This window comes from Trachurus japonicus, chromosome 13 (genome assembly GCF_045865225.1).
Source record: "Trachurus japonicus isolate A0001 chromosome 13, Traja_1.0".
Classification (NCBI taxonomy): Eukaryota; Metazoa; Chordata; class Actinopteri; order Carangiformes; family Carangidae; genus Trachurus; species Trachurus japonicus.
This window is the reverse complement of record NC_140919.1, coordinates 23,194,725-23,218,332: the sequence shown is the minus strand read 5'-3', so window position 1 is coordinate 23,218,332 and position 23,608 is coordinate 23,194,725. Positions and strand designations below refer to the sequence as shown.

At 40.2% G+C, this 23,608-nt stretch overlaps 1 protein-coding gene across 2 annotated transcripts in view; it reads left to right on the top strand.

Moving 5' to 3' along the window:
- The window catches only part of pde2a (phosphodiesterase 2A), a 170,062-nt gene extending 146,948 nt beyond the window's left edge, over nt 1–23,114 (top strand). For both annotated transcript variants that reach the window (XM_085795459.1, XM_085795460.1), the window contains exons 10-31: nt 2,749–2,823; nt 3,127–3,168; nt 3,723–3,791; nt 5,062–5,192; nt 8,533–8,644; nt 8,773–8,812; nt 9,385–9,448; nt 9,670–9,751; nt 10,324–10,498; nt 11,884–11,996; nt 13,682–13,759; nt 13,873–13,995; nt 14,085–14,155; nt 15,393–15,515; nt 15,611–15,698; nt 16,271–16,318; nt 16,529–16,603; nt 16,729–16,828; nt 17,846–17,958; nt 18,961–18,999; nt 19,196–19,302; nt 20,606–23,114. In XM_085795459.1, coding sequence (XP_085651585.1) covers nt 2,749–2,823; nt 3,127–3,168; nt 3,723–3,791; nt 5,062–5,192; nt 8,533–8,644; nt 8,773–8,812; nt 9,385–9,448; nt 9,670–9,751; nt 10,324–10,498; nt 11,884–11,996; nt 13,682–13,759; nt 13,873–13,995; nt 14,085–14,155; nt 15,393–15,515; nt 15,611–15,698; nt 16,271–16,318; nt 16,529–16,603; nt 16,729–16,828; nt 17,846–17,958; nt 18,961–18,999; nt 19,196–19,302; nt 20,606–20,840 — 2,103 coding nt within the window. In that variant the 3' untranslated portion in view covers nt 20,841–23,114. The remainder of the gene's footprint in view (nt 1–2,748; nt 2,824–3,126; nt 3,169–3,722; nt 3,792–5,061; nt 5,193–8,532; nt 8,645–8,772; nt 8,813–9,384; nt 9,449–9,669; nt 9,752–10,323; nt 10,499–11,883; nt 11,997–13,681; nt 13,760–13,872; nt 13,996–14,084; nt 14,156–15,392; nt 15,516–15,610; nt 15,699–16,270; nt 16,319–16,528; nt 16,604–16,728; nt 16,829–17,845; nt 17,959–18,960; nt 19,000–19,195; nt 19,303–20,605) is intronic.
- The last annotated feature ends 494 nt before the right edge of the window (nt 23,115–23,608 follow it).

Here is a 23,608-nt window from a genome sequence, read left to right as displayed (position 1 = left end):
CGTTATTTTTTTAGGCAAAAACAAAAACACTGGGAATTTATGAGGGTTTGTTTTTTATTATTAAATGAGAGAGAAGACTCTGAGTTTTAATCATTCATGGTATAAAAAAACAATGTGAAAAACAGATTTTTATAAATGCCATTTGCATCCTAATCCCTCAGTAGTTTTAAATGTTAATTGTTTTCCACCCATTGATTACAGACTGTGGTGCATGCAGCACCTTGTTTTTTCTGTTTCTGTTTCATTATGTTCTCTGTCAGTACCAAATAAATGAGGAACTAATTTACCTTCACCTGCAGTAATCAGGGTCTTCTAGCAGCAGAAAACAAGAATATATTTGGGGGTGAAAAAAATCAGTTTAAACTACTGCGGTCCTGTGGTCAAACAGCACTGCAGCAGTGGCGGAGCAGCCTGCATGTAAAACCTCATTCAGTCCTTTGGTGCCACTAAACTTGCTTTTGTAGTATTTCTTTCTGCATTTGAAGGAGAGCAGAGGTTGAGGTGGTGCAAAATGCTGCAGGGGGTTGAAAATGAGTTTTTCAATCCTACATGATTTGTTTCTGCTGTTTATTGTCGCAGTTGTAAAAAGGAGTGGCGGTTAGGGGGGTGGGGGGGGGGGGGTCGGGGTTGTTGGGGGGTATGAAAAGCAGCAGGAGATTGTTGCTGCTCAAGAACTGTCAGTTTGGTGGGAAGTGCTTGGGGTGGCTCTTATGGGATTAACAGTATTTGGGAAAAAGGGGGTGGAGGGGTTTATTATTGTATGGGGGTGCAGCGACATGTTTAATGTGCGCGCGTTTCACTGTATGTGTATGCGAGCACATGTGTGTGTGTGAGCGTGTTGGCAGTGGCTGGTGTTTATTCCTGTCCTGGTTGTTCTGCATCCAGCTCTGTGGATTACAGAGACTAATATTGTGTGAGGCAATGCTGCTCTTATGTATGACTGTGTGTGGGTGTGTGAGCATCCATGTATGCTCATGTATGCTTGTGTACCTACTGTATTTGTGTCAGTGTGTACAAAGGTGTGTGTTTTTCACCTCAGGTTGTGTTTCAGGCTATGAATGTGAATGAAACGTTTCCCATCTCAGACCGCAGCAGGATATTGGTTGCAACTCTGCAGGTTTTACAGAGCACAACAGCAGAGACGTTCGCTGCCGAGCCACCCTTTCATTTACACACATGCAGACACCCAAATGTGCTGCTGCTGCTGTTGTTGTTCGTGAGGGTATTTTGAGGTTTCAGATTCAGAGGAAAAACCTTGACTTTGTGATAGCACCAAAGCGTGAAAATGTATTTTATGTTGTTTTACAAGATATGTTCTCTCTCTGTAGGTAAGTAGTAATAACCGAAAATCATTTCCCATTGTAAATTCATTTAAAGGGACAATGAGGATTTTCTATTTGGTTATAAAAAAGTCTCACGTTAATGTGGATGAATCTACGCTACCCACACTTGTTAATGGGCCCATTTCCGATAAATATATCGTTTTGTTTCTATTGTTACGATTGGTAATCGTTACCAGCGTTTCTTTACTTTCGGTTTCGTGTCGAGTCATGAGAATAACGCCGCCAAATCGCCATTTATGGTCGGAACTACGACGGTATCTGATCGTCTTCGAACCTCTGACTTTAATTCTTGATGAATGAAAACATGGGTCTGTCTTGCGCCGGTCAAAGAATTTCACCGGCGCAGAGGCTCATAAATGTAGTGTGAAAACGCTTCGCTTTTCCAAAACTCCTTGTTGTCCCTTTAAAATCCAGTTCAAGAATTCCCCTCACTCACACTATTCTTCATTGGGGCCAGATGTTGTGTTAAATATTTAGTTTGTTTTTTCTGTGAATTATAAAAGCAGGAATGACACTTGTAAGTCTTAAAGGGATGGTTCAGGTTGTTTGATGTGAGAGTGTCTTAGGTACTCATGCATACCCAGTGCGTTACCTGCAGTATATTTACATCAGTGCGCTTCCAGTCACAAAAGGCAGCCAGCAGCACGAGCACAGAGGCCGAGTGATGTGCTGCTGTGCATGGGGGGTGGGGAGGTGGCAGCAGAAAAAGAAAAAAACATTTGAGACACTTTTACACCCAACAAAACAATCCAATATCCATTTTGATATGTGCTTGATTTAAAATATTGTTGGTGAAAATCTTCCCCTCAAAACATCGTGCAGCTCTTTCTGATTAATTCGGTTGACCTGTGGCTGTGGTGAAATACTGTGTGCGCTTGTGGTTGACAACAATGTATGCCAAAGGAAAGTGCTGTAAGTGACAAGACGTTACTGAAAATATTCCAAGTAAAGCTTTTATTTGAACGGTTATAGGATGGTTTCGGTGAGAGTCAAAAACCATTTTTTTCTGCTGGCCCTTGTGCACAGCGGCACATTGCTCTGCTACTGTGCAGTGTTATCTGCTGCCTCTCCTAACTGGCAGGCAGCTCGCTGATCCCAATCTACTGCAGGTAACACACCGACTATGCATGACTGCCTCACACAGCCCCACATCGAGTATCCCCAACTATCCCTTTAATCCTCAATTTGATGCTCCTGCAAGAGAGTGAAGATAACACTGAGTTCTTGTCCCACTCTAGGTCCAGTCATTTTTCATTGCCCACTGATTTCTAATCTCCTCTTCACGCGGAGACCACGCTCCAAAGAATCTTAAATTGAGGCTTTAAAAACAAGCGACTGAGTCCGGCAAAGAGGTTTTTTGTGATTATATGTCAGGACTGACTGTTGTGTTTGTCTTTTTCTTCAGCTGCAGCAGCAGACTCGGTCGCAGTGTTGTTGTTTGCTACTGGTGTCCGAGGACAACCACCAGCTGTTTTGCCAGGTAGAAATGTGCACACAAAATTCTCTCTACGTTTTTATCACAGACACATTTGTTCCTGTAATCTCTCTTTGAAATAGCACATAAAAACATCACACACAAACAGTGATTGTCTCTTCATCGCTCCCGCTCTTCAAACACACCCACACACACACATGCATCCACAAACACACACACACACACACACACACACACACACATGGCCATCGACCATTTCAGCAGTGACTCATTCACTAAAGAATAATTTGGACATTAACATTTGAATGACCGGTGACCTTTGACCTTTGTGACCTTTGTGACCTTTAGGTTGTCGGAGACAAAGTTTTGGAAGAGGAAATCAGCTTCCCGGTGAGACCAAACACAATAAGAACAAAATCTTGTTGATAATAAATAATGAATAATTTTTTTATGCTTTTGATGCAAAGTGTGCTGGCACTTCTCACTGGTTTCTTTGACTGACATGTTAAAATAAACCTCCCACATGTAATCTGTTATAATCCCTGCCAGTGATTATAATTACTGTAAGAAAATTTGGGAAGGAGCAGTAATCGTTTCCTTTGGGTCGCTTTAAAGTCTTCTCTCCCTGGTTGTGGCGCAGACGTAGCATTTTAACCAGAGTAATGATGTGTGAAATCTTGATAATATTTGATGAAGAGATAAACCAGGACACAGAAAAACAGCCCCTCGATGGGCCGTTTGTGCAGATTTTACAAGGGAGGTAACAGACTTCCCTTATAATAAGCAGCCTTTATTTATATATTTTACCCCTCTAAAATCTCCAGGGACTCTGTCAACAGTCCTGCTTTCTTCCAGTCTCTCACCCCATTACTCTGTTTGTCTTTGCCTCCCTCCCTTTTCACTCATCCTTTCTTTATCTCTCTCCTTTTTTCACGTCCGTTCAGCTGATGTTTGGACGCTTCGGTCAGGTCGTCGAGAAGAAGAAATCAATTACTCTTCAGGACATCAGTGCTGTAAGAATATCTATCTATCTATCTATCTATCTATCTATCTATCTATCTATCTATCTATCTATCTATCTATCTATCTATCTATCTATCTATCTATCTATCTATCTATCCATCTCTCTATCTATCCATCTATCTATCTATCTATCTATCTATCTATCTATCTATCTATCTATCTATCTATCTATCTATCTATCTATCTATCTATCTATCTATCCATCTATCTATCTATCTATCTATCTATCTATCTATCTATCTATCTATCTATCTATCTATCTATCTATCTATCTATCTATCTATCTATCTATCTATCTATCTATCTATCTATCTATCTATCTATCTATCCATCTATCTATCTATCTACCTTTGACCGGCACAAGACGGACTCATGTTTTCATTCATCAAGAATTACTAAAGTCAGAGTTTCGAAGACGATCACATACCGTTGTAGTTCCGACCATAAATGGCGATTCGGCAGCGTTATTCTCATAACTCGCCACGAAACCGAAAGTAAGGAAACGCTGGTCGGCTCGACCAGCGTTTCCGCCACCACTAATAATAACAAAATAACGATAGAGACAAAACGATATATTTATCGAAAATGGGCCCATTAACAAGTGTGGGTAACGTAGAGTCATCCACATTAACGTGAGATTTTTAAATAACCAAATAGAAACTCCTCGTTGTCCCTTTAAGAACTTAAAACTTTACCTATTTTCTTTTATTTTACTTTTATTTGCTCTTGCTTTTAACTCTGTTTTTAGTGTTTTGTTTGTTTTTATTCTGTCTTATGCTTCCTTTTTTAATTTTTTGTCTTTATGTAAAGCACATTGAGTTGCCTTGGTATGAAATGCGCTATATAAATAAAGATGGCTTGCCTTGTCTTGCCTTGCCTATCTATCTATCTATCTATCTATCTATCTATCTATCTATCTATCTATCTATCTATCTATCTATCTATCTATCTATCTATCTATCTATCTATCCATCTATCCATCCATCCATCCATCCATCCATCCATCCATCCATCCATCCATCCATCCATCCATCCATCCATCCATCCATCCATCCATCCATCCATCCATCCATCCATCCATCCATCCATCCATCATCCATCCATCCATCCATCCATCCATCCATCCATCCATCCATCCATCCATCCATCCATCTATCTATCTATCTATCTATCTATCTATCTATCTATCTATCTATCTATCTATCTATCTATCTATCTATCTATCTATCTATCTAACCTCTGTGGCTCTCCTGCTCTCAGGAGGAGCGGAGGCAGCTGTCCAGTATGTTGGGCTGTGAGATCTCCTCCATGCTCTGTGTCCCTGTGGTCAGCAGGGCCACTGGGCAGGTGGTGGCTCTAGCCTGCGCCTTCAACAAGCAGGGTGGCCAGAGGTACGTATGTGAAAAACTGTGTTTTACAACTTTTTTGTTGTTGTTGTGATGTCCTGTTATGTTCCCTCTTTGAACTCATAAGGTCACAGTGAGACATCAGAGTTCAGGACACAGCACACTCACTGAAATCCTGTTTGGAACATGGTCGCTGTTCAGAAATCGCTGTGACTCAGTCACTGGTGGCTTATTGCGGGAGCATGTTTAAAATGCTGGATTGCCACAGTCAGAAGATGCTTTGGCTTTTCCTAAATCCTGAAGAGCTGACTCATGGTAGATACAAAGATTTATCTGACAGCGGCTTACGGTAATGTTGGGATGGGTCGCCTGATTGGTAGAGCTCAGAAGGGCTCAGATTTGTTGTGTTTGTGGCAGTGGAGAGTCTGCTGCTGTTTCCACTGAAATCTGCTGCTAACCAGCAGAACATGCTGCAAGTCCCTGATGAATGGATACCATCACTTTAGAGCAAGTGTGTGTGTGTGTGGTGTGTGTGTGTGTGTGTGTGTGTGTGTGTGTGTGTGTGTGTGTGTGTGTGTGTGTGTGTGTGTGTGTGTGTGTGTGTGTGTGTGTGTGTGTGTGTGTGTGTGTGTGTGTGTGTGTGTGTGACCATGCAGATGGCTATGTGATGATCTAGAGTCAGGTCATGAGTCTAACAGCAGCGGGTGGCTTGGCTGCTGCTTGTGGCTCCAAATCTTAGTTTTTGTGTGTGTATGTGTGCGTGTGCGTGTGCGTGTGCTTGCTGCCAGGAGCTACACTGCTATCTGCTGAATACAGAAGTCTGTAAAAACACAGCCAAGCTGTATGTCTGTGTCTGTTTAAGAAACAGTTGTGTATTTCATATTCTTTAATATTATTAGCCTACTTAATATTATTTGTATCATTTTTAATTGATTTCATGTCATCTTCTACTGACATTAACATTTTATAGCGTTTCATAATCCTTCTTTCTTTCTCCCTCTCATTATCAAGCAACATGTCACGACTTATGTCGAAGTGCTGGGAGATAAGTGTAGTTTATCTAGGGTATCTTTGTTTTTTCTCCACACGCACTTCACACACCTCAAGTGCACACACACACACGTCATACACACACACACGCCTATTCTCACATACAATCCCCCTCCTTTGCATGCTCTCTCTCTCCTGTCTGAAGACTAAGATAGATGAGAAGGGATCATGTCCTATAATTTCTCCCTCTGCCAGTGGCACTGATGACAGAGCTGGCATCTCATTACCATGGTAACAGCAGCAGGATTATGGTCAGAACGGCGCATAAAATGAGATAAATCTATCCTATGCTTCGAGCCCAGTCATCCAGATTTTAGTGGAGACATACATCTTAAAGACACATCCTCTCTTCATGTAAATTGCATATTCATGTGCAGAGTTTTCCTGAACTTCTCTCTGCCTGGCTTCAAAAAAAGCGTGATGTGTCCGCTCTTCCCCGAGGCCTCAGGTGCATGGAAATGTATGTGATTCCAGCAACAGCTCTATAACTCGGTGCAGGTGGCAGCAGAAGAGATTGCTACACACAACACACACCAGCACCAACATAACTAAATCTTGTTTTATGCACGGAGCAGGTTGAGAATGCGCAGTATGGCAGAAAATAATGATCATATAAAGCTGGCGGTATAAGAAGTTTATACGCTGTGTGAATACTGCGACTTCACAGAAGACCAAACAGGGTATACACACATTATTAGTCACAACTTTTTTTCCTAAATACCAGCTTCTTTGTAGAAATTGTTGTGTAATTCTGGTCTTTGAAAATGGACTCCTGTTGTTTTTCGCTGTAGCTGCAGGAATGGAGATTTATTTTGTATCATGACAGAAAGAAAAAAAATTCTTTAGCCTGGCTCAGAAGACTAAAGAATATTCTTTATTTTCTCCCCTCAATGTCAACCATAAAGTCTTTGTACCGCCTGTGGAAAAGTGAACTTAATCGCCCCTAAATTGAGATTCCCAGGCCTTTTTTAAGTTAAGTGCAAATGCTGTCGTCTTTTGCTTCAATTCCTGGGAGTCTGAGCTCAGGGCAAGAAAAGCTGCAGAAATGTTCTCCGTTTCCAACATCAGCACGACAACGTGCCACTGCCCTCTGTAGGCAAAGAGGGGTAACTGCAGGCAATTATCAGCATTTCTGTGGCCACTGCAGATCATTTCATTTGTCTGATTAATGCTGTCAAGTTCACACATCATTTAATTTTAAAGAAGAGTGACAGCCGCATTGAGTACCTGCAGGAAACCAGACGTTGGTTCAGCTCGCAGTCATTTCCACTCATTTGCACTTTCAGCATTACCATAACGTTGCATAAACACAGTCTTACACAGTTGAGGTTCTTTTTTCATCTGTGTTACTTTGTAGTTCATAATTATTCAACGTTAATTTTTTTTTTTAGGTTTTTTTCTTATTGGTCCATAAGATGCAGAGCAGTGAGAAGACAATGATAAAATGACAATTTTTCAAAAAAAAATTGTCAATCACAATCCTCTAAGATGATGATGAGGTCTTGATTTGTCTCACAAACAATGCATGCCTAAATGAGCCTGAACCACAGACTGATGTTTTGGTTAAAAATGGATAATCATAGTTGGCCATCTACTAGATCAATTAAATTCATAATCAGTGAATTACAGTTTCAGTACCACTCTTCACTTCTAAGATTAATGTATTAAAGCAGAAGTAAGAGGAATATTTGTGTTAAAGCAGAAGTAAGTGGTCCGGTCGTTTTCGCTAATGCTGCGTTCCAGGCAGGCTTTTGAAATCGTAAATTACAGCTTCAAGTCACAACTTACGACTTTGTAGCGTTTCAGGCAACCCACTCGTGTTTTTCCGACCTGTTTTACCGGTGAAAGTCACTATAACGGCCACTCGTAACTTCCGACCGGTGAACTCGTACCAGATCGAACTGGTACCACTTCACGGTCGGAAAAATACGAGTTTCCTTGAACGCACCATAACAGTTCTCGTCCCTACGTCGCCACATTCACGGCGTTCCTTGGCTGCACACACAGCCCTGCATGCCGTTCTCTCTCCTCATTGGATAAAAACTGTAGGATACGATAAATGTTTTCTCTTCGGCTCAGAGCAGAGCAGAGGGACTGAGAGACCCGTGTTTCAGTCCAAACACTCTATGTAAGTGATTGCTGTCGGAAGATATAACTATTTAAGACTTATATTAACACAAATATATCACTTACTTCTGCTTTAATATAAGTCTTAAATAGTTACCACCGGATCGCTTACTTCTGCTTTAATATATTATGGCTGTGTGTGTGTGTGTGTGTGTGTGTGTGTGTGTGTGTGTGTGTGTGTGTGTGTGTGTGTTGTTCTCCACCACAGACACACAGAAGTAGATGAGCATGCCATCCAGCACTGTTTCTGCTACACTTCAACGGTCCTCACTTCAACTTTGGCCTTCCAGAAAGAACAGAAACTTAAAGTGGAGTGCCAGGTACTGCCCATGCCCCCCCCACTCACTCTCTCTCTCTCTCATGATCACACTATATCATAGACACCATATGCATATATAAATATACATGAATCTGCCTTTCAAAGAGCCTTTGACTTTTCTCCACATAGGCACTCTTACAAGTGGCCAAGAATCTGTTCACACACTTGGGTAAGTTTTCCTTTTAATTGTCTGTCTGTCTGTCTATCCGTCTGTCCGTCTGTGAAGGAAGAACGTTGTAGGACAATTTGTGTTAATGGCCGGATATTTAAGTGATCACCTAATGAAACAAATGACGCACGTAATTGAATGAGATATTACCGACCCTAAAGGTGATTACACCCAGGATCATAACCATAAAATCAAAAGGGCATTAAAAACGATGTCCCCACCCCCACCCCCCTCCACCCCCTCTATCCTATAATTACACCGAGGCATTTAGATTCTTATCCAACAGTGAGCACCAACAGTGGAATAAGTCACCAATGATTCATCATGATTGCTGCTACAAAAAAAAAAAAAAATTGATCCACTGGTAGAGCAAATTGCCTGTCACTGTACTGAACCGTTGATTACAAAAGCTCTTATCAGCTTGTACAGCTGATCCACTGGTACTCATGATGTAATCTGTGTTTCTGTCTATCTGGGCTTTCCTTTCATTTCCTCTCTTCTCCTTTATTCCTTTGCTCACCCTCACCCCCCCCCCCCCTCTCTCTCTCTCTCTCTCTTTCTAATTTTTCCAGATGATGTGTCAGTACTGTTACAGGAAATTATAGTGGAGGCCAGGAACCTCAGTGATGCAGAGATGTAAGCCCTCTGATTCATCTTCAAAGGGATGTTTCAGTTTGTGCGTGTGAAGGAGAGTGTGCGTGTGTGTGGAGTAGATGTCTTTATCTCCATTTGCAAAGGCTATCTTGGCAATTTGTTATGAACCAACTCACCACATTGATGAAATGAAATGAAACGAAATGGTGAAATGAGATAAAACACCATTTCCCATTATCCCTCTAACTCTGTTGCTCCTCCAGCTGTTCGGTGTTCCTGCTCGATCGGGTCAGTCACGAGCTTGTGGCCAAGGTGTTTGACGGAGGTGTGGTTAGTGACGAAGAGGTAAAAAATACTGCTTGTGCCTTGTTTTTACGGTGTATTTAATATAATGGTGAAACCAGTGGCATGGAGGAGATAGAAATGATAAAGTCAGTACTCAAAGTCTTTAAAGGGATAGTAGCATTTTTTTTAAAGTGGGGTTGTATGATCTACAAATAGCCCCTAAGTACTTTAATTGCAATAGCAGACTCTCTACACTCCTCCCAGACAATGGAACTGTGTATTTTTTTCAGGTAAAACCTCTTTTAGGCCGCAAAAATAGGCTGTTTCTTTGGGTCCATTCACAATGTATGTTGTAAATCTCTGGGCAGGGCTATGGGCTGGCGTTGCTAACGGGAGGAGTGCAGAGAGTCTTCTACTGCAATTAAAGTACTTAGGGGCTATTTGTAGATCATACAACCCCACTTTAAAAAAAAAATGATACTATCCCTTTAAGCCCCATGGGGACCCTCCGGTTGGGAGCCATGATCGCATGTCACATCACATCACATGTTGGCTGTCTGTTTCTGATGTCACCCATCAAATAAGATGACATCAGCAATTGCGTGTGTGTGTGTGTGTGTGTGTGAGTACAGAAGGAGTTTCGTATCCCAGCAGATCAGGGTATTGCAGGTCACGTGGCCACGACTGGTCAGATCCTAAACATTAAAGACGCCTACTCCCACCCGCTCTTCTACCGAGGCGTAGACGACAGCACTGGCTTCAGGACTCGCAACATCCTCTGTTTCCCCATCAAAGACGAGAACAATGGTAACAGTCAATTCAACATGCACACACACACACACACACACACACACACACACACACACACACACACACACACACACACACATACACACACACACACACACACACACACACACACACACACATACCACCCTCATTGGAGCATTTTTGTGCATGCACCAAAAGTCAGTCAAAGCTTTTTCAGTCAAGGTTCAGGAAAGTCCGTGAAGTTTAAAGATCTGTAGTGATGATTGACTAATAATAGGAGAGGAGAAGTATAAACAAGTAAACACATTGGAGACTAATACACACAAAACATAAAATAAAGAAGTGAAAAATTCATACAATAAAATATATAAAAGACAATTATAAAGCGCTTATAACATGTTTTTTTATATAGCCTATAGAGAGTTTACACAGTATATGTTACAGTTTGATAAATCTTTTGAGGACTGTTTAATGCTCAATAAATATCCAACAACATTTAGGGTTGGGATCAGGAAAACTGCTGAAATTGTTGAATCTCATCTAAAAACCTATTGAAATGTTATCGAGATACTTTATGTAAACTCTCTGTACCCACAAATTATTCTGATCACAGAAGTTGGTTGATTGTAATGTTTTATAACAATAAAATTAAGACCATTGGTTCATTATTATTATTATTATTATTATTATGAAGATATTACATAGTTATCTACCTATGGACAGATTGTAAGAAAATATAAAGTCAAAATAAAAAGCTCAGAAAATGATCCATCTACAGTACCTGAAATTGGTGAAGCCCAGTTAACCATTTAGTGTCCAATAATGCAATATTTTATAGGCTGCTGATTAAGTGTTGACTTTTCCTCATACAGTCAGATTCACTTCTATTACATTTCCACACAGTTGCTCTCTCAGAATAGCACAAAGATGTTACATCACATCCTTGTGCCTAAATGATCGTTGCCTCTCCAAAGTGGATAAAGTGCACTTTGGAAACCGTCTGCAGTGCCTTCCATACTTAGAAATTACAGAAAAATTCATACTTTGATGGCACTTCCTACTTCTTGCTGTATCCAAGCAGAGGGACTTTAGATCCTGAATGATTTGTCTCCATCTGAAAACTGTCTGAAGCTCAGATGAAGAGTTAAAAAATCTTTTTATGTGCAATTAGGCTCAGCCACAGTGTGAAATTAATATGGGTTAGCAGATTCAACGTCTGTTCTGCATCCCAGACTGTCGCATCCTGTTCCTCGTTTTCTCATCCACCACCACTTTCCATTTTTCCTCATCACCAACTCTCTCTCTTCTGTATCTCTCACTCCTTGCTCTACTCAACCCACTGCTCCTTTGAATTTCCTACCCTTCATTTCTCACATCATTCTCCTTTCCTCTCTCCATCCATTAAATCCCTCTTCCTCTAGAGGTGATCGGGGTGGCTGAGTTGGTGAATAAAATGAACGGGCCGTGGTTCAACCGTTTCGATGAGGATCTGGCCACAGCTTTCTCCATCTACTGTGGTATCAGCATCGCCCATGTAAGTCTCCTCTCTCACTGAAAGAGCGTCTCTAACTTTTACATTTTCTTGTTTTATGCTGGATTTGAACACTTGTTGGTCAGTGTGTGGTTCTATATCAAGAAAACAAGAACCAGGCCATACACCGAGCTCATTGAACATGAAATAAACAAACAACATGACTGGTGGAGAAACATTATCAGTTTCAAAATTAATTAATAGCTTTGAACAGTTTCTGTCACTTTCTCATATTATCTTTAGTCACAGACGCAGCAGCAAAGAAAATTATGAAACATTAACGTTCTGCAGTTCTGCAGCCGCACATTAATCTTCATACACACTGGCTTATTAAATACAACTCAGAAATAAAGATGATTCATATTAATGTCATATCTGCAACTTCATGCACCTTTATCATTGTGAATTAAATGTAATTGCAGAGAGAGGAGAGTGTGTACAGTATTCATCATTAGGAGTCTCTTACTTGTTGAAGCAGTGCGGTAGGTCTGTTGTTAGCGCTGGTACAAAGATTGAATGGGATCGGTTCAGTGGCAGTGAAATGCTCGGTCAAGATGGACCAAAGTCTCAGGGGAAATTTAAAGAGATTGGCTCTGTGATGGGACTGAGGGGCTTTTAAGTTCACAGGCATTGTATGACTGCTGCAAACCCATTAAACACATTCAGCTGAACAGCCACACGTTGCTCACAAAGACGACAATGAAGACGATGTTGCCCGTGATGATAATGATGGTCATAAACAGGGGAGAGAGCGGACTGTGGCTGTGCTCACATCATCCAGAGCTTTTGAAAAACATTTCCGATTGATTTTGAATGGATTTGTGTTTCTAATCTCTGATAAATGTGTGTTTTGTGAACTTGCTTTGAAGCTTGCGATGACAAAGCTCTGTCACCGTGTCTCTCTTCCTTTTGCCTTTTACCAGAACACAGTGGAAACATTGATTAAAACTGACTCAGTCGGTGTAAATGGCTTGATTTCTGTTGCCTGTAACAATGCCCTCACACAGTCATGAAATTCATTTCACTAATTCAATAGATTTAAAAATGAATTATTGATTGGCAGAGTTTAATAACTGATAATTATATGTGTATATGGGAAGGAAAGGAAGGACAAAAAGGGGGAAGAGAAGAAAGAATGATAGGATGGAAGGAAGGATGGAAGGATGAAAGAAAGAGGGCAAAGCACAGCTGTGATGATATTTGATGAAGCATTTCCCATTCACCTTCACATGAAGTAGCTTGTGACCTTTGAGTGACTGCAGCTACTCAATAGTATATCTACAAACTATAAAGATATTTGACTGGAAAAATAATTGGCTTCAAGGCTGCTCATCAATCTTTTAAACACAGCTGAATGCATTATTTATCAGAGCTCACTCTGTATCATGATGTACATTATGCTGTGGGTTGCAAAAAGCAGTTCCCTCATGCCAAAATGTAAGAGGCATTGAGGAGCACACAGGAGCATATGCCCGAGGAGATTAACATGGAAGGCAAAAAATAACAGATTATATATAATCAGCATGTGTAGTGTGTTTGGTGCAGGGGTCTGTTGATATTGTTAGAAAAACAATATATATTTTTTTTTTAAAGTGAATATGTTACATTCATGCCAAAGTTCCCTCTTCTACTACTGATATTTGTACAATAATTTCAGTGTTACTATAATCTGCTCTTTGTTTCTCTAGTCTCTGCTGTATAAGAGGGTCCATGAAGCTCAGTTCAGGTCCCATCTGGCCAATGAAATGATGATGTACCACATGAAGGTAAAATCACCCTGATGCGTCTCACTCACTCTTCCACACACACCAGACACTGCTTGCTCTCTGACAAGGTCGATGCCGTTGACTCAGCGTGACTCAGTGTGTCCACGTCGCAGGTTTCAGAGGAGGAGGTGACGAAGCTGCTGGTGACAGGGATCGACCCGGTGAAGGAGATCCATCCCTGCTTCGCCGAGTTCACATACACCCCTCGCTCCCTGCCTGACGAAACCACGCACATGGTGAGGAGCCGAGGCCGACGGAAACAGATTAGAGGCAGAGACGGAGAGGGAAAAATGCTGTAACCTCTCCTTGTTGTGTGTGTCTGCAGTGTGTCATCAGCATGTTTGAAGATATGGGTTTCATCAACAAATACAAGATTGACCTGCACACGCTCGCCAGGTCTGAAAATACGATCAATTCATACTGAGTACAGCTGCCTGTATGTATGTGTGCGTCCTCCAATTACTTTAAGTGGTCTGCATTGATATATTGATCCCAGTTCCTGCCCCTTTTTCTATTAGTGATTTTTTAAAATATTTATTGTCAGTCAAGTGGAGACCCAGTATGCAGTGTCCTGATGCGACGTGTATCACTGGCAAAGACCATAATTTAACTTTTTACTCCTAGTCCAGTAATTTTAAGCCAAAAAAAGGGGTCACAAATTGCAACAGAAGCAAACTCAACTGATTTTGTATCCTCAACATGTCCTGAGTGAGGGAAAAAAAGCCCCGAAGAATCCCATTAGGGGAAAGTTTCGAAAAAGACCCAAATATATCCCATTCATATGCCTATTAATTATTTTTCTCACCTGAATAGGGTAAAATGTTTAACCTTTAGATATCTCCATGAAAATTACTGAGTTGATTACTTACATTAAGACAAACAAAAAATGTATTACAAGTTTTTTGAAATTCTTTGTTAACACGAGCAAATTTGCATACATTTGCATAAATTCCACCGTTTTGACGGCACATTTATATACAAAGGTGCTGTGGTGGTACCAACATGAAAATTGGAATGAGTTGACTCCATCGGTCAGCCGACAAGAAATCACTTTAAATTTCAAGATGACTGCAATTTTTCAAGAATCACTCGTTTTACATGGTAGCCTAAGCGCCCTAGCTCATTAAAGCTACAGTTGGTAAGCTGACGAAAGTGAAATTAAACTCCGTGACTTGGTTTGAAATTTCAAGACAATACACAGGTCCCTTTAGGAACCTCTGGAGTCAACTCATTACAATTTTCAAGCTGGTACCACCACAGCACCTTTATACATGTGCCGTCAAAACGGTGGAATCTATGCAAATGTATGCAAATTTGCTCATGTTAACAAAGAATTTCAAAAAACTTGTAATACATTTTTTGTTTTTTCTTAATGTAAGTAATCAACTCAGTAATTTTCATGGAGATATTTAAAGGTTAAAAATTGTACCCTATTCACGTGAGTAAAATAATTAATAGGCGTATGAATGGTCTATATTTGGGTCTTTTTCGAAACTTTCTCCTAATGGGATTCTTCGGGGCTTTTTTTCCCTCACTCAGGTCATGTTGAGGATACAAAATCAGTTGAGTTTGCTTCTGTTGCAATTTGTTCAACCTTTTTTCATAAAATGACTGGACTATCCCTGGTGATCAGGTTCTGCTTGATGGTGAAGAAAGGCTACAGAGACCCTCCCTACCACAACTGGATGCACGCCTTCTCTGTCTCACACTTCTGCTACCTGCTCTACAAAAACCTAGGGCTGTCCAACTACCTCGAGTGAGTGCCGCTCCTAAACACTTGAGAAATGTTAACTCCACCACAGTTTGTATTTTTAACACAATCCCACTCCACCCACTGTCGTCTTCTTCCAGGGATATAGAGATCTTAGCTCTCTTTGTTTCCTGTATGTGCCATGACCTGGACCACCGTGGCACCAACAACTCTTTCCAAGTCGCCTCGGTGAGACCGTAAATGATGTTTCTGCTTTACACGTGTTAATACAGTGAAGTGTCTGGAGTGAATGAAAGAGAGCACATGACATCGAATAAGAACATTAATCTTCCTGAGCACGCAGAGTGCTGTGGAGCAGCACTTCACCGGCACTTTAAAAATGCAGACAAAAAAATTGACTTTTAGATGAAGCGCGTCAATAAGAGCCAGGCTCGGGGTGTTTTTTTCTGTAATATCAATGTGTGGTTGTGTGTCTGTGTCTGTTATGGTGCCCCACTGAGACAATAGATGTCATTGTGATTAGGAACATGTCGCTCTCTTCAGCTCTAATCATGCATAACCCTCCAGCACCCAAATGACACACACACATTTAAATCTGTCATTATGCAGCAAAGGTCACTCATCATTTCATCAGAGCATTACCAGCTCTTTTCTGATTTATATTTCAAACCTCATGTTCAACCTGACAAGCAGGGTAAAAAAGAAGTCTGTGTATTTTATTGAGAGATTATGTTTCATTTGAATCAATACAATGTGTTTACTAAAGGGATTGTGTTTCATTTGTCTGCTTCTGTTCTCAGCAATCTGTGCTGGCTGCTCTCTACAGCTCAGAGGGCTCTGTGATGGAGGTAAGCTCTCACCCAGTTGCATTGCTCACTGGTTATACTGATTTGTTCCTCTGGAGTTCATAACTACGCTCTCTGAGAGCTCAAATTGTTGTGTTATAGTGCGACACCTAGTGGTCAAAATCAAACAAATTAGCAGCAGTGGGAGTATGTAAATTGGCTCCACATTACTCTTCATTTACCAATCATAAGTCTTCTTTTTTTCCATGACAGAGACATCACTTTGCCCAGGCCATTGCCATCCTGAATACTCATGGCTGCAACATCTTTGAGAAGTTCAACAGGAAGGTGAGAAATAAAATCTGACATTCACACACTGATGTGTTACATTTCTTATTCTCTTTTCTTTAGATTTCATATTCTGCTGTCTGTCTGTGTAAGCTTAAGCTGTTTTTGTGTATTGTGTTTTTCAGGATTACCAGCGCATGCTGGATTTGATGAGAGACATAATTCTGGCTACAGATCTCGCTCACCACCTTCGCATTTTCAAGGACTTGCAGAAGATGGCTGATGGTACGCCACAGTAGCTCAGTATGCACACCCACATCTCTACTTTTGCTTTTTACTCACAGATGAGGGAGGCTTTACCCAGATGCACAGTCCAGACTGGTGACTTGAAAGCAGTGGTTTATTCTTTTCTCATGTTAGAAATGGTTGATTACACAAAAGAAAACATACAACATGAATGATATGCAAAGCATACAGTATTAAATATCAGAAATATGCATTTTTTTCTCAATTAATGATAAACTCTCACAAACACAGAAACTGTGAAATTATGAATCCATTTCCCCTGCAGCATGGCTCCCATCTTGGCGCCATACAAAAGGCACATTCTGACTCGATTCTTTCTTTCATTATACGTCCAATTCTGAAGAGATGTGAGGTCGAACCTACAGTGTTCATCACTGACATTCTTAAAAATCCTCTACTTACCGGGGACAATTTACCCTTTTGAGAAGGCATTTGCTTACCGCTCTCTTATGTAATATAATTGGCTGTAACCTCTTGGCCAGTGGTTTTTTACGCATGAATGCAACCAATTATAACTCATCCTGAGTGGACGTCTCCTCAGTGGAATCCATTTTTACTTGTTAAAGCAATTCAGGAACATTAAAAACCTTGAAATGAGTTAGCAACTTCCCCTCACCACAGACTGTGTATCTTGTCAATTATGGACTAAAACGACTGAACCAAGCAGAGTGGGGATATAGACTGTCAATGTGCCATTTAAGCATCACTTAGTAAAGAAGGAAATGTCACTACCCAGCATCTAAATGTGGTTGTTGATCATCACAATCTAACACATAGCAATCAGTTATTTTTTTGAGTACGGCACTCGGCACATTACTGTAGGATGCTGTGATTTATTAAAAATAAATATTATGAAGTGCTATGTTTCAACCTGAAACTTTCACCTCAGGTGCTTTTTACTTTTCTTTTATCCTCACAAAGCCGTTGTGTGATTCACTGTCATAGCAGTGTAAATACAGCTCATACAGAGTCAATTTTCACATCTGTCTATTTCAGACGGATACAATCCAAAAAACCGGACCCATCGCTCCATGCTGCTTTGCCTGCTGATGACGTCGTGTGACCTGTCAGACCAAACCAAGGGCTGGAAGACCACACGCAAGATTGCTGTCAGTTGAAGTCCACACCTAATTTTGAAAACATTGACTTTTAAGATCATAGTCTCTACAGATTTATACTGTCCTAACAATTATCCAAGTCAAGTGAGCGATTATGAATATGAATACTTAGTAATTAGGTTGGTAGGTTGCAGAAGTAATTAGTAGTGGTAATTAGAGTGGTTTGAAATACGACATAATGTGGTTTCAGACACTCTCTCTTTGTAATGCTGCAGCATCTATTATTTTTAAACCTAAAGATTTACAATACCTTATACAGTATAACCGACTCGTTTCTAGGACAGTAAAGATAATGAAATGCAAAGCTGGACAGTAGAAAATATTTATCTTTCTAGTATTTTATTATGTCAAATTGCACTCCATTTAGGATTATGTTTAATCTTGGTCTGCCCCCTTTTTAACACCACCACCCCTGACCTTTGTTCCAAATCCAGCACCCTAAATCTCCAAATACCAGCCACCTACAGCAAATTCACTGTAATCCTTGCTCCCAAAAACTGAAAATGCGTTACTGTTTAATTCAGAGCAGGATATTATTCCACACTTTCTAAATTGTATTGGTCTCAGTTGGTATTTTTTCTCCTAGGCAACAATTTGCATGCAGGATTAAAAAAAACTAAACACATATTAAATTGTAATAAAGGCCAGTGGTGTTTTATCATATATAATCCAGTTACAGTCATGTTTACAAATATGAGAAGTTCTCTCCCAAAGCCACAAACCCAGACTGTGATACATCAGGTTTCCATTAAATATATGGTGTTATTGTACTGTATGTCATTACATAGTACTTGTACTATTCAAAATTGTTTTATGTTCATGTCCCAAACCATGATTTTATACCCCAGTCAATAAAAATATGATCAAGAGCCAGTTTATATATTTGATGTGACATATTGAATGGAAGCTGTATTTAAAGTGTAACTTAATCAGTGTCACTATAAATCTGAACCCATATGAACAATAACAGACGTCTGCCTCTTGTTTCCACAGGAGCTGATTTATAAAGAGTTCTTCTCTCAAGGAGATCTGGTATGTGTCCGTTTAGTCTGCGTGTTAAATGACATGTGAAATTATTCAGCAAGTGGCTGAAGTGTGTGTCATTTTACACAATAGTGAGCTCTTTATTCATAGTGTCTGTACTCTCTCTCTCTCTCTTTCTTTCTGTGTGTGTGTGTGTGTGTGTGTGTGTGTGTGTGTGTGTGTGTGTGTGTGTGTGTGTGTGCAGGAAAAAGCCATGGGGAACAGGCCCAGTGAGATGATGGACAGAGAAAAAGCATACATCCCAGAACTACAGATAAGCTTCATGGAACATATCGCCATGCCCATCTACAAGTGTGTATATTAGAAGAAAAAAAAAAACACAACACATCAAAGTATTGAATTTAGATTTTGTTCTGCGTGTTTATGTTTTGTGTAATTTAAGTGTTTTAATCCGTACATCTACATCCATCAGATTACCCTGTGTAATGTGAATCACAGAAAAGAAACACAGAACTCTGCAGTACCCTGAGCTCTGTGGATCACTTTAGCGCCAGCTGATTGTTTTTGTGTGTGATCCCATTGTTTTGGTTCAGTCTCACCTGTTTTCATAGAAAAGCTGTAAGAAGCCATTGTAGACTCGCAGCAAATGACAGACAGGCGCAGTGAGCGACCAGCTGGTGAACACAGTGGAGTATTTAGCAGCTTAAGAGCCTGATATTTCCCTCAGGAGCCCCTGGAGAGGAAAACAGATAAAATAGAAGTGAATAGGTATTCTCTGTTAGTTGGACACAAATATATAAATGAGTGGTTATGCTGCTAGATGTGTAAATAAACAATGACTTCTTAACACCCTTATTATAGCAATCCACTTTATAAGGTGATGATATATTTAAGTTGGGTTTACAAATTGTTCAGCTGAACCCATGTGCTACAAAAAAAGGTTGTTATTTCAGATTTGACAAAATGAAATACTGTGTAAAAAAAAAACAAAAAAAAACAAAACATATAGCACAGTTAAAAAAAAAAAAGACATGCAATAATACACTGCCCGTCCAAAAAAAAGGTCACCACTTGAATTTAACGAAGCTAATAGGTACAGTAAGAGCCTCCCATTGGAGCTGGACGTTTGAGCTGGCAACAACGTATCTAACCCTAACTGATGCAGTCTCATTTCTTAAACAACCATGTCTGAAGACACTTCCCGTGGTTGTGGAAAAGATGTTAATCTGTTTCAGAAGGGTCAAATTATTGGCATCAAGCAAATAAAACATCCAAGGAGAATGCTGAGACTAAAACTGGGTTAAGAACTGTCCAACGCATTATTAAAAACTGGAAGGATAGTTGGGAACCATCGCCTTCAAGGAAGAAATGTGGTCCAATGTGACCACAGAGTCCAGACCTGAACCCCATTGAGAATCTTTAAAAAATGAATGCAACTCTGGATGGAAATAAATACTGTGACATTGCAGAAGCCTATTTGGATGGGCAGTGTATAGGCCATCTCAAGAGTATGAAATTACAATGATCATTTATAACAGTAATTTCCCAGCCTAGGGTCAATAATGTGTGTCTTTTTGTTTGGGGCTCATGTGGAAGCCCCTCTTCACCGTCTCACGATAACAAACACGTGCCCTGCTGTGTTCTGCCCTTCCAGGCTGCTATCTGAGCTGTTACCTGGGGCCACTGAGCTGTACGAGAGAGTGGCGGCAAACCGCGAGCAGTGGACCAAGGTGTCCCACAAGTTCACCATCCGCGGGTTGCCTAGCAACAACAGCCTGGACTTCCTGGACCAGGAATATGAGCTGCTGCAGTCCCAGGGTGCATTCGGGAGCGACGACCACTGCCTCAACGGTTGCCTTGATGACGCAGAGGGAGGGAGGGGTCAGTGACCACAACGGGCTGCCGACGGTTTCCTGAAGTTTTCTGCGGTCTAATGAGAGGCCAAGGATTCCTTTTTAGTGACCTGACAGGGAGGGGGGTCTCGCTGCTGTCAATCACTTAGATGCTTAGCAAGCCATGCAGAGTGGGACAGGACAAAGTTTCAGACCAGTTGAGTCAAACGAGTGGATCCATCTTCTGTGATTAGATGCTACTTGTTGCTTGTGTCTCCAGTTCAGGAAAGCAGAAGGTGGTGACTTTATCTTTTTTTTTTCTTTTTTCAGCAACTTTACTGGAAAAATAAGTTTTTACCACGAGTTCATTCATACAGCACTGATCCTGATTAAGATTGTAAAAACACACACACTGACACACAGATGTACATGCACATGCCATTTAGACACACAAAAGACTCCTTAAACATGTAACGGTGAGATAAAGTGCTATACTTTCTGTAAAATGTTTCATAATAGCTTATAATGATTTAAATGGCTCAGCTTTGTTCACACACAAGCAGCTGCCATCCTGTAGTCCCTCACCTGATGCTTATGAATGCATGCTGTATGGACACCTCATGTATTATTCCTTTTATCTGGGTCACTGTTGATTTCTCCATGGCTAAGAAATTAATGCAGTCCATTTTTATACCACCACAACAGATTTTTCTATTCTATCTTCGAAGTATATTTAATTAATTCATCATCACGAAGTCGCACAAGGGAGATGATTTAATTTGCTTAGATGACATTTTAACCCTCATGTGCAATGATTCACTTCCTCCTTTTTTTTTTTCTTTGGATTGCTTTTGGGACAATTTGACAATCACTGATCAATGACAGAGTCACAGATCCCTGGCTATGACACCTCGCTCCTTACACATGCCTTGTGCATATTATTTTTATGCCACTGCATCGCATTTGCACCTCAAAACAAGACACCTAATTTTAAACCCATTTTTACTCTGTTTCATTTTTTCCACTCCTTGCACCTATTTTTTGTTTTTTTTACTGATCTCATCATGAAATCTCTTTAGATAGAGTAACCGAAGCCCTTTAAAAGATCCATCTCCATCTGTTAGTGTAAATGTGCCAGAGTAGAGTGTGTTATATGGAGTGTGTCATTGGGTGTGTCATATGGATCTGCCTTATTGCGCATCTTTGCTGCCTTTCTTAGAGCTTTTAATATATGAAAATTGAAATAAAGCGTCTGTTTAGTATGTATGTTGTATATTTGTTATAGACATAGTTTGAGTATCAATGTGTTGACTGAATGATCACCATGCTCAGAAGATGTATATTTGTGAAATAACTATGTGAAGACCTCAGATGTCATATCATTTCACCTCTTTCTATTCTAAGTTATGTATACAGCCACCAGTGGATGTTTGGCAGACACAACAGCATTTTTTTTTTCACTTGTCAGTGCATCCAAAAGAAAATCGTTTTCAAGATGGGACTAGAGATGTAGCCATCACAGAAATGACTCTTTCCTGAAAACATCAACGGTTCACTATTGCTGCACTTGAAAGGAAATGTTTGGAAACGCAGAATTGAATATCTCAGATTGTGCCTCATGGGAAACCTGACTTTTTTTTTTTGTGCCGTGAGGTTTTTGTGTTACAATATGCCATATTCAGTTTTTAATATTGTACAATGTATTTAAATAGGAAATGCTGCAGATTTAGGGTAGGACAACCGAATACGGAAAAGTTACACAAAGAGAAACTTCTGTAATGGACACCACGGTATGTAGGCAGTGTGTGGAGGGTGAGAGTTGGTGAGCGAATGAGTGGATGGACGTGTGGGTGAGAAGATGAGAGAGAGAGAGGGAGAAAGAGAGAGAGAGAAAGAGAGAGAGGTGTTAGTCGGTTGAAAAGAAGAGAGAAATCTTTGGTTGACGCAAATGTTTCTCTTCTCCTTTTTCTTTTCTTTACTGCTGTTGACAGAGATGAAGCAAACATAAACCTCAAGTGATCTGACAGAATTTCTTAAAATATCTCCCATTTTATGCAGCCCTGATAATGCTACTGAAGCTGATGAAAGAAAAAATATTGCAATCATAGGATTTAAATATATAATTTTTGCTTTGAAAGGGTCTCATGAGGGTGCATTAGGGAGGGAGGTTAATTGCTTGGCAAAGTGGTTTGATGTATGTGTTATACCTACACTGAGAAATGCATTAGCACGATTGGGTGAAATCGTTTGATCTGCCTTGGATTGCTACATGGAGTAAATATTTTTTACTATACCGTTTTTAAAGGGCATAAAGATGTATTTGTAGAAGAATCTCTCTCTCTTTCTCAAGCTCGTTCTCTCATGTGTGGTTCTCCCATGTTCTGTTATTTTTAAACCACTGTTTCATACATACCTGCCTTTTTCACGTGCAATATGAAGTGTCTGCCTCTGTGATGTTGCATAGATTCCTATGTAAATACCTATGCCTCTTGTTAAATTATTACCTTCGGTCTGGGATCCCAAAGGTGTTTGAAGAGTTAGATCGTGATGTTTCCAGTCATCTGACTGACTTATCACTCTTAATTCTTTTGAGAGTCCAGACTTAGGTCAATTTTCTATACTGAGTGTGTATCTGTCCCTTCATCTTTGTTTTTGAAAGTCAGGGCTAAATGTGCCAACCAAACTTTTTTTTTTTCTTAACTTCCTGGCCCAGCTGCAAACTGAAAAGTGGAAAAGTAGATCATATATATATATGTATATTTACATACATACATATATATATATATATATATATATATATATATATATATTTTTTTTTTTTTTTT